We start from the raw sequence: 10549 nt of genomic DNA, 5'->3' as shown, positions 1-10549 counted from the left end.
TCGGAAAGTAAAAATGCCTGGGCAGTCGAGAATCTCGGCTCGAGAATCCAAATCGTATGCCGTTGACGGGAGGTCGGATTTCAGTTGTTAAGAGTGAGAAGACAAATGTAAGCCTTTCTCTCTCGACTCCCACGAAGCGGTCGAAATTACTTCGGGCAGCTTCGGAGAATCGAGAAAGAGGGCTTACGTTAGTTTGCCTTTGTCGATTCTTCGAAACTCCACGAGCTCACGTACGCGTATCTAGCATGTATGAGTGTGCACCCGACGGTGCTTTTCTGGCATCACTGATGAGTGCAGATATCGAACGAACTAGGTCAACGAAAAATCGTGTTGCGCGAACTATAATAATTTCATTTGATTTTTCTATGCAGTACTAACTTATTGATTGTTAGGACACGGTTTAACGATAATTATTTCTATATTGGTGACGGTTTGAATAAACAGATAAACAAGCTTTCTGTAACTGTATAAACGGAACAGCTTTCGAAGCAGCTGTTACTGGAAAATGCGATAGTGCGCGTCCCTGCCATATTTTGGCAGACCAACGACTAAAACGTGTAACAAATAATCTCGATTGTTAGCAGACTGCTCGTGCCTCGAGCATACTACTCATTCTCGTTTGCGAGAAGTTATTAATAATAAACGTACTCGATGAAATCGGTTGCTTCTGTCCCTGAAACGAATTTCCAAGGTATCGGGCGTGACATGGCAGAGCGGCTTGGTTTGGGACCCGAAATTCGGGAACTAAAGCTAGGACCGACATTTACGAACAATAGATCCACAGCCTTTCACACTCTGAAATGTTAGTACACAAATTAATTCAATTTACTATCTGAATCACTGAAATAGTAGCATAGATTTCGATATATTGTCATATGTACTTTTAGTACATTGACCCTTTGATGAGTACATTTTCTTAGAAAATGCGTAAGACTGGAGAGTAAGCTTCGTTTGGTAGCGTTTACAAATTTTTATTATATATTCACGTTTGATTATGTCCAATTATTTTGTCCGGAAGCTTTGCAGTATCCGATGCGTTAATTTTGTTAAGATTGTTAGCTGCATCGATGTTTTGATTATTGGATAATTAGTTTAAGTTTAACATTTAATTTTAGATGATTTTAAACCAGCAAGTGTCGATGTTTCCAAAGTAGCAAGGGTTGAAGTTGGAACTAATAACACGATGACAGTTACTGTGCCGCACTTAGATGGTGCAGGAATTCCTCACACAGTTTTCAAAGGTTCTCAAAGACCTTATCATAAAGAATGTGTTCTGATAATAGATAGAGTTACAGGAGAAATTACTTTGGAAAAATTAACTGCAAACATACAAGTTAAAAAAACTCGGTAATCCAACATAGCATCGATGTTCTTGCAATGTGTCGAATCATAATATTTTTACCTTCTATACTGTTGACATGTGTTGTAACATTTTTTAGAACAGAACCAAAGTCTCAACCACACTTAGGAATTCCTGGGGGAAATAGTAGTAGTAGACCTATAACACCGGTTGAAACTAAGAGGAGTCCAACGCATGGAAGAGCAACTGGGAGGACAAAAGTTACAAGTGGAAAAAAAAGAGAACCTAGCGTGCAATTACATCCAAAACAATTTAGTCCCCTTAGAGTTTCTCCATATCATGGCAAAAGTCCACCATCTACTTCAACTAATAGGTATTTAGGTAGTCTTTAATGCAAAATGTAAATGATAGTTAAATTTAGTAAATTTATATTATTTGATAAGTTGAAGAGAACATTTTATTTATGTAGTAATGTTATTGTAACGCATTAAGATTTTTTTCTAAACGTACTAAAAACACACAGAACTTTAGTTCACCAGTGCAACCATCAGTGGCACCATCAACTTTGGCTAGTTTGCCAATGATCGGTTCCGATAACGATGACTGTCCTTTATCATCGTCTGGATCATTCCCGACTATAAATTCTTCCGCACCACCGAGATCGTCTCCTGCAATAAATACTCAACCAACGACAAAATCTGCAACCGTAGGCGGTGACGAAGGAGCGCTCAGCGATTCTACTACAAGTAGCTCGAGTTCAGATAGTTCCGATAGCGATTCCGATACCGTAAATAGACCAGCGTTAACGGGAACTAATGGTACGACTTCAAGGTATTTATTACTGTTATTAATCGAGAAACTATTAATTTTTCTTTTTTAGGACACTTGAATAGTTCAGCTTCGTCTCCCACATTACTAATGCCAAATAATCTTTTAAACGATGACTTGCAATTATCAGAATCGGAATCTGACAATGATTAATGTAACGTACGTGTAAACTGCATATGGTAGTATCACCTTCTGTAATACATCAATTTTCGCTACAACAGTATTTTTCAGAAATGCTAAAAAATCTTCTGAAGATCGTTTCGCCAAAAATTATATTTTTCTCGGCATTTGCTACAGTACATCAAAAGATCCACGAAGATAAGTTAAAAAAATGTTAATTTTGTTCTGTGCCACCCAAGGAAATGTGTATAGCAAGTTGGAAAGCATTCTACGCATATCCTGCAGTAAGTTATGCTATATACAAATACACAACAAACTTTGCTTTTTGAGCAATAAATATATGGTAAAAAAAAATGATGAATACAAATGGTAATGTAGCGTATGTATATTTATTTATAAGGTACTAGGGATTGTACAATTACTATCGACTAATATTTAGTGTAATTATATGATCTTCATTTTCTTATATACTTTGAAGGTAGAAATCTTGCCAAAATCTTTTATGCGCTTCCTGGTAACGTGGCAGAAGCTTTGTTTTTTTAAAATCTTAAATCGATTCTTTGTGTTTTCGAAATACCGAATATCCAAATGCCATACATGATATGTATGTACATATATCCGATTGGTTATCTATGCAGTCTCTTCATAATACAAAATGTTATATACGATGTGTGCACAAAACGATTTAACAACTGTATTACTTACAAAATATTTATTTAAATGAAATGTATAAATTTAATAAAATATTCATTATAATATGAATCTTATTATATACTTACATGAAGAGTATGTATAATTAGCTCGCGCATTAACGTCATTTCAAGTTACTGCAATTCTTGTGTTATATAAACTATATTCATCTTTAACTCGATAATAATATCATTTTTAATTTCATTAATACTTTTCTCGGTGAACGTAATTCACTAACGCAAATTATGTTCCTAACGTTTGGTAATCTAACACTAATCTGGCGAGTTGACTACGCCGACCTAAGTAGAAATTTCTCGATTGGATACAACGCTTGTACATATTACCGTTGCAGGCATTAGTGCAATTGATGTTTTTGTATTTTACTTTAAGGGCTGGTTCCACTGCGCGTAGTACATGTAAATTACTAAAAGAAACGAACATTTCGAACAAAGATGTGACAGGTATATTCTGAGAGAGCTTCAAAAGGGATGGAATGTCCCGATCGGAGTGTGTTATTGGAATATCGGTCTCGGTGGTTCTCCGCACTAAAACAAATATCGAAATGAACTCGTTAAAACGAATGTATTCTATTAAACAATTGGTAGAAAGTAAATACAATATAATGAAAAGTTCATAGAAACACGTACTTGCGTTGTAATCTCTGACATAAAAAGCAATATTGTTATAATTGTATTCGTCGTATCTTCCGTGGTTGCGGTTGATATCAGTGTCGACTTGTTTTATATCGTTCATGTGAGCGATATCAGGATGAAATTCTACGAACGGAATTGGGCTAAATATTTGGTACTGATTGATGGTATTCATGCGGATCTGAATATTGAAATATCAATTAGTTTGCTACCGTTAAATACGAATCGTCTACTGTAATATACATACTCTGTTTAAATAATCCAATCGTAGTTGTATTCCTGTCTCGACGAAAAGTATTAAACTTTCGGGTGAAAATTTTCTAATACACAAATCTGTGACAGCAATAGTCAGCATAGGATCGAATTCAATAGACGTTACATTATTTGGTAGACGTATAGAGAGCCATGTGATTTTTGACTGATTTTTCTTATACTTTTCAGCCAACATAAGTGCGTACTGTTTAACATCGTAGAATACGTCACCTTTACCTTTTGAAGGGGAATCAAAATTATACAAGAGAACCTATATAAAAACCCAACAGATTAACTAAAGGCTTTTAAAAATATCTGAAAAAAACCACGAAAATACGAACCGCCATGAAAAAAGTTTTGTATTTTTTCTCCATACAGTCTGCAGCATACTGTTCTAAAAAGTTTAACGCATCTTGCTTTCTCAACGAGTCGACTATTAATATTATATTCACTCGTGTATTTTCTGTTACGTATGGAACAGGTAAAATTTCAACTTTACCAAGTGGTTTGCATACTTCCACTCTTTTTCTGATTTCTTTACCAGTAGTCACGTCGACGAACGCCAAATCTAATATATAATCCATTCCACGGGACGCATCGAACTTTTGATAACCGTTGAGTAACTTTTTAAATTTTAATTTCTGATCGGAATTAGCAATGACGTCAGAAGATGTTATGTTGATAATTTTATCTATGTCAAATTTCGCATTGGTTTTCAATTTCTGTACGCTCGAGAAGTCTGTACTGAATAATGTGTGTGTCTCGTTGAAATATGTCCACCGCAAAATATCAAAACGTCCGGTAGCTTTGTTTCCCGGCTGATTGCCAACGGGCCAAGACACGTCGTGTTCTTGCGGCGGTCCCAAATGTGCCATGTTTAAGATCGCTTTTCGAATATTAGAAATGTTTTCCTGAATTTCAACGGATTTCACCTAAAAACGATAAATAAGCAATACAATGCAATTAAAAAGTTATACAAATTTTTTTTAACGTAAGGTACGCCCTGACGCTAATGTATTAATATTATATAAAAACTTACTGCTGCAAAGTAAGTGTTAAACTTATAAATGGTATGATGATCGTATATCGGGTATATTACGAGTGAATTTATGAATTCTTCATTTTTAGCTAAATCCTTTAAATTCTGTTCGAATAAAAATGTTGATTTTAATTTGGTGAACGAAAAGTCCTGTCCTTGTACGCGATTAGAACAACGCATCGAGGCAGAATGAACGATACATCGTCCGAAATTAACGTCATCCGAATCGGAATAAGCATTTTTAACGCACCAGTCTAAATTATTTTTGACTTCTTGTACGACTGAATTGCTCAAAAGAATTCCTGAATCTGAAAACAGATAATAGAACGTCGTTATTGGAATGTTATTTTTATCAGCGCAATTATTTGACACACTAATTATTTTACCCAAGGAACAATAACTTGGAATATCTCCGAGAACACCTGCATGAATGTTCTGGCTTACGCTAATCTTGGTAACAAATTGTACTAATTTTTTAGCATTGATGTAGCTTACATCTTTGATCAAGAAATAGTAATCATAATTCTCCAGGTAATTGTCAATTATATATTTCATAGTATGGAACGGTTTCAAAATACTTCTGGTGTCGGTGAATCCAACAATACCAGGAAGGGTAACATTAGGCTTCGTTCCTTCCGGTATAGAAATGAAATAATGAACTTTATCCACAATGTGAGCAATCGTTTTATTAATTGCTATGTCTCTGCTGTGCAAATATTGCTGACTTGTGATCACCCCTACAAATAGCTTTTCTCTGATTCCAAGTTCTGTGAAATAATATCTTGGGCGTATCAATGTTTTTGGAACTTTTTGCGCCTGCTGTGGTTTACTATTAATATTTATTTTTGGTTCGTATTCGTCTAGATCCACTTGATAATTGGAAGATTCTATTAGGTGTTCTGCTTTCTCAATGTAATTGTTTGTATCGATTGATACTGATATCATACTGAGACTCAAGCCCATGCTTAGTCCAACTATTAAATACATATTTGCCCAGCAATGGGACAAAAATATTTTTAGTAACGGATTCATTTTCGTAGAGTGACTGTAATTTACGATACGAATCAATTTAATACTTATAATAGAAAATGAAGTCTTACTGCCTTTTGTTTTATGAAAAAAATATAACTTATACTTTTACTTCTACATACCGATTACATTCGATTTCTTCGAATATTAATATCAGATAAAAAAAATATACTTTAGTAACCTAAAACACACTCAATCGATACATGAAATTAAACATTTTTGTACGATATTTTTATTGTTCGTTTCTCTCGCTTAGACATGGCTACACAAATTACTTTGCGTACAATTACTAAAGAAATTATTAACATTCGTTTAATCTAATATTATCCTAGCGATCCTGATCCGAGAACGTCAAAACAGTGATGCCAGAAAAGCACCGTCGGGTGCACACTCATACATGCTAGATACGCGTACGTGAGCTCGTGGAGTTTCGGAAAGACGACAAAGGCAAACTAACGCAAGCCCTCTTTCTCGATTCTCCGAAGCTGCCCGAAGTAATTTCGGACCGCTTCGTGGGAGTCGAGAGAGAAAGGCTCACATTTGTCTTCTCACTCTTAACAACTGAAATCCGACCTCCCGTCAACGGCATACGATTTGGATTCTCGAGCCGAGATTCTCGACTGCCCAGGCATTTTTACTTTCCGACCTATGTAGGCGCACATAAGCAAAGTACTCATAATGAAAAAAAAATTTTGTAAAATTTATTTTACGGAAATACACGTTTTAAGACCCCCTGATCATATTTTAATTATTGAAAAAAAAGAAATTTTTTTTTATTCCCATGTATGAGCACACATACATATGTATATTATTAATATGATTTTTGAAAATCAAAATACTTTAAGATTGAAAATTAATAAATTAAAATGAGATTCCACTCTTTACCAGTATTGTGCACGCTGTGGTATTTTTCAATAAGAAGAGTTCTTAGTTTTATAACATAAACAAAACAGTAGAATTAATAATTGCAGAAATTAATTAATAATGATTTTCCTCGATTGTTTTGAAATAACCGTATCAATTGGTTATGACGAACTAAATAGAACTAACTAGAAACAAAGGAAAAGTGATCCCGTTTGCCAGTTTAATACAAAGTATGGGTTGTATCTTAAATTTTAAAAGGACATAGTCGAATATTTTTAAAGGTACAAAACATAGCGTTTCATTGTAGAACAGTAACATAAGTTAGCAGGTAATGTCATAAAACTGTTTTTCCCAGCTATATCCCTTTTTACCTGAAGTATAAGGTAAAAAGTACGAGCTACAAGGTACGACTATCCGAAAATCGTTCACATTTTATCAATGTAAATGAAGCGGCCTTTCCATCAGAGTTAAATACAAAATTTTGTTATTTCTGTGAAAACAGAACTTTCATTAGATGTAGGTGGTGCTTGAAATTGTTATGTTTTCACTGTTTTTACGAAAAGTACCATCCAGATTCATGTACTTCGTACATTGAAAATAACATATGTTAAATGTAATTGGTTAAATTCAACTTTAAAAAAAAAATATTCGAAGGTCAGACAAAAATATAATGTCACATTTAGTGTACGATTAAAATATGATTGAAAAAATAAAAAAAAAGGATTTGTTTTGGAAGGGTTTGAACCTGCAGAGCAGAAGAAGCTCGGAGAACTTGCAGGCAAATACCTTGTCATTCACGCCACCCTGGTTGTTGAATGTATTTCAATTTCTGAAGATAAGTATTTGTAATAACTTTAATAATATCTCAAAGTAAAACCTAACCCAAAATCGGGTACCATTCCAACTTTTCCTTGTTAGAACCGAGTTTTCAATTTGTCTTAGCGAAAATCGTAATCACATTTTGCACATTATTCTAAAACATTTGTGGTATTCGTTTTCAATGCGATTTAAGTAAGTGTCGGAATCCCGGGGACCGAGAGTTTAAAGACCACGGGCGTTTTTAATTTAATCTCTTTATTAACAAATTCTGTACTCGCTATCGCTTGCTTTCGCTGTCGTTCAAACTCTGGCACACTTCTTCCAATCGCTCACCGTTCCTCTCATCCATTATCTCTCTCACACTCGCTCTGCCGTGCTCTCTGCCCTCATCCTCACCAATCATATAATCGTTTACAAACATTCCATCTTTCGCACTTTTCGATTCGCCCAGACATACACACACTCATGCACACCTAGTCGCGCGTCTTTTCGCGGCTGGCGCGCGATTCGATGCCACATAAGCATGTAATGTATAAGATTTCATTTAATTTTTTCTTTTCTAGAGAAGATAGAGAAAAAGTTTATATAATTTTTTTTATATCTAAGGCGTCGGGAAAAGGCAAGGCCCAAGCCGAGGCGCTGGCAAGGGACCGCGTCTGGCCTTCGTCCGTCATCACTCCCACCCCTACCGATGGGGGAGAAGGCTGACGACAAAGGCGAGGGTCTAGGCCCAGGACGGGCTCATTTGTTTTTCCGACGCTGAAAGAACGGGAATAAAGCATGTATACGAATATCCTGCGTATTTCTTAATTCCTAATTCCATTCTACGCGTCTGTCTGACATATATAAAATTTAATTCGTCCTAAGATTTATATGAAACATTTAAAAGATTTTTTATACATTATGCCTATACATATATCGGAACAACTATGAAACAAGAGGTATAATCATTATTATCCATGGACTGATTATAGTCAAAGTCTAACCGGACTTTGAAATGAGAACATAAAACTTAAATTGTCGGGGTGCGTTTTAACAAAATACTAAAATATTTTATTGATACAATCGACTGACGAAGCGAGGAGAAAACAGGAAGAAGAAGAAGAAGAAGAAGAACGAGCCCGCTCGCTCGCGGATTATTTATACACCTCGCGCACACGCTCTCTCTTTCTTTCCTTCTCTCGCGCGCGCGCACGCATTTCTTTTCTAATTGCGCGAATATTCAAATCGTTGCTACAATTAGGCCATCCTGATCGTTCGACGTCCTCGTCGACAGTCTTCTCCTCTCGCTTCGTTACATCAGACGCATACATGATCAACACCTTTTTCGAGTAAGGTATTACATTTCATCTACATGTTCTACGACTATCTGTTTTTCGGGTGCTCTTCTCGAACGTGTCTGCGCGCGATTCGCGTATTCTCCCGCTCGCGCTATGAATTTTAGTCGGTCTACCGCCACCACTCCCTGATAAGTTCTGGCGCTCTGTTTTTCGCCCTCAATGTCTCGCACAACATAGCGGTCGTTTCCGAGTACCCTTTCGATTTCGTACGGTCCTCGATATTTGGGTGACAATTTGCGACTTTCACCTGATGCTGGCGTTTCGCTTCTTATAAGGACTAGATCGTTTACTTGGTATTCCCTCGCTTTGGCCCGTTTTTTGTTAAATTGTCTGCTAAGCGCGTTTTCGTTTTTCTTTAATAATTCACTAACATCTTCGCTCGTCTCTGTTACTCCAAATTGCGCGTTAATCTCCCGAATCTCTTGGGTGAGCTCGCTTTCGTGCCATCCCGGGGCTTTATTGGTAAAAACAATTTCATACGGTGTTTTTCGCGTAACTTTATGCCTACTGCTATTGATGCCCCATTGCACATCGTACAATTTTTTATCCCAGTCTTCGCCATTGATTTCGTGCGTCATCGCAGTTAGGCTATTTAGTATAACGCTGTTCGTCCGCTCGACTTGCCCGTTCGCACGCGGTGTGCCTGTAGCTACCTTTATGTGTTGGATCCCGTGATCCTGGCAAAATTTTTCAAACTCCCTCGCGGTAAACGCTGTTCCTCGATCACTGACGATACGTTTGGGCCTACCGTAGTGTGACATAAAATCTCGGATGAACGCCAAGGTAGATCTCGTCCCTACATCTTTTGTTGCCCTTAACACTACATACTTGCTGTATCCGCATATAATCACAGCTACATATTTATTGTCACATTCCGTCGTCGGTAACGGCCCTAAATGGTCGATATGGATAGTTTGAAACGGAGCACTACCTTTGTCTAACGGGTGCAAAAATCCGGGCTTTTTCCCCGTGGGGACCTTAGAATATAAACATGTTACGCATCGATTCACGTATTTGGTAACAAAATCACGCATCTTCGGGAAATAATATTCTTCCTTGGCCTTTTCTAAAGTCTTATCGATGCCTAAATGTGCCACTGAATGGTGCGCTTCGGATATTATTTCATAACGTAGGTCGCTCGGTACATATAATCGCCATCGGCCTTTGGTAATTTTATAAACGCGCGCATTGTACATTGTGAATTTTTCGTGAGCTTGCGCTTCCCCTGCTTCTAATCTATCGCGCAGACTTAATATTTCCGGATCTGCTCTCTGCATCGCCGCTACCCAATCTGTGCCAATTTTTATTCCTAGAACGGGAAGTCCCGTGACTTCCATATCTTCGCTCTCTTCGACCGGATTCCTACTTAGCGTGTCTGCTAGTTCATTCCGTTTCGCGGTGTGATATTCGATCTCATAATCAAACTTGGACAATTTTACAAACCATCTTCCCACTCGCGGGTTTAAATCCCTTTTGGTACCTAGCATTTTAAGGCTATTGCAATCTGTTTTTATTACAAAGTGGGTTCCTATCAGATATACGCGAAATCTTTCCAGCGCACAAACGATGGCTAAGGCTTCTAGTTCAAACGAATGATATTTTGCCTCTTCAGGCGTTT

General features: G+C 36.9%; 2 protein-coding genes across 5 annotated transcripts; one reads left to right on the top strand and one right to left on the bottom strand.

The window, feature by feature from the left end:
* The first annotated feature begins 295 nt into the window (after positions 1-295).
* Positions 296-2883, top strand: LOC122404350 (ell-associated factor Eaf). Of its 2 annotated transcripts, none has more exons than XM_043408286.1 (6): positions 296-802; positions 1116-1347; positions 1440-1673; positions 1832-2118; positions 2181-2287; positions 2350-2883. In XM_043408286.1, exons 1-5 carry the CDS (start codon positions 652-654, stop codon positions 2279-2281), a joined length of 1005 nt encoding a protein of 334 aa, XP_043264221.1. In that variant the 5' UTR covers positions 296-651; the 3' UTR covers positions 2282-2287; positions 2350-2883. The 2 variants fall into 2 exon arrangements, with proteins under 2 accessions (XP_043264221.1, XP_043264220.1); XM_043408285.1 differs by having other exon boundaries at positions 2360-2879.
* A 151-nt stretch (positions 2884-3034) lies between these two features.
* Positions 3035-6249, bottom strand: LOC122404349 (chondroitin sulfate synthase 2). Of its 3 annotated transcripts, none has more exons than XM_043408283.1 (6): positions 5956-5960; positions 4880-5853; positions 4182-4772; positions 3836-4111; positions 3586-3769; positions 3035-3483 (listed from the first exon to the last, which is right to left on the bottom strand). In XM_043408283.1, exons 2-6 carry the CDS (start codon positions 5840-5842, stop codon positions 3182-3184), a joined length of 2316 nt encoding a protein of 771 aa, XP_043264218.1. In that variant the 5' UTR covers positions 5843-5853; positions 5956-5960; the 3' UTR covers positions 3035-3181. The 3 variants fall into 3 exon arrangements, with proteins under 3 accessions (XP_043264218.1, XP_043264217.1, XP_043264219.1); XM_043408282.1 differs by lacking the exon at positions 5956-5960 and adding an exon at positions 6031-6249 and having other exon boundaries at positions 3036-3483; positions 4880-5924; XM_043408284.1 differs by having other exon boundaries at positions 3037-3483; positions 4880-5187; positions 5266-6018.
* Between the last annotated feature and the right edge of the window lie 4300 nt (positions 6250-10549).

This window comes from Colletes gigas, unplaced genomic scaffold (genome assembly GCF_013123115.1).
Source record: "Colletes gigas isolate AHSC1104 unplaced genomic scaffold, ASM1312311v1 Colletes_gigas_Sc00213, whole genome shotgun sequence".
NCBI classification, from domain to species: Eukaryota; Metazoa; Arthropoda; class Insecta; order Hymenoptera; family Colletidae; genus Colletes; species Colletes gigas.
The sequence above is the reverse complement of the archived record's forward strand: the minus strand, read 5'-3'. Positions and strand labels throughout refer to the sequence as shown.

Coding starts and splice junctions, on each gene's coding strand:
- LOC122404350 (XM_043408286.1), top strand. CDS start 652: ATGAAATCGGTTGCTTCTGTCCCTGAAACGAATTTCCAAGGTATCGGG. Junction 1,348..1,439: donor ATACAAGTTAAAAAAACTCG/GTAATCCAACAT, acceptor AACATTTTTTAG/AACAGAACCAAAGTCTCAAC. Junction 2,119..2,180: donor AGCGTTAACGGGAACTAATG/GTACGACTTCAA, acceptor TTTCTTTTTTAG/GACACTTGAATAGTTCAGCT.
- LOC122404349 (XM_043408282.1), bottom strand. CDS start 5,911: ATGAATCCGTTACTAAAAATATTTTTGTCCCATTGCTGGGCAAATATG. Junction 3,770..3,835: donor GATTGGATTATTTAAACAGA/GTATGTATATTA, acceptor TTCAATATTCAG/ATCCGCATGAATACCATCAA. Junction 3,484..3,585: donor TGTCAGAGATTACAACGCAA/GTACGTGTTTCT, acceptor TATTTGTTTTAG/TGCGGAGAACCACCGAGACC.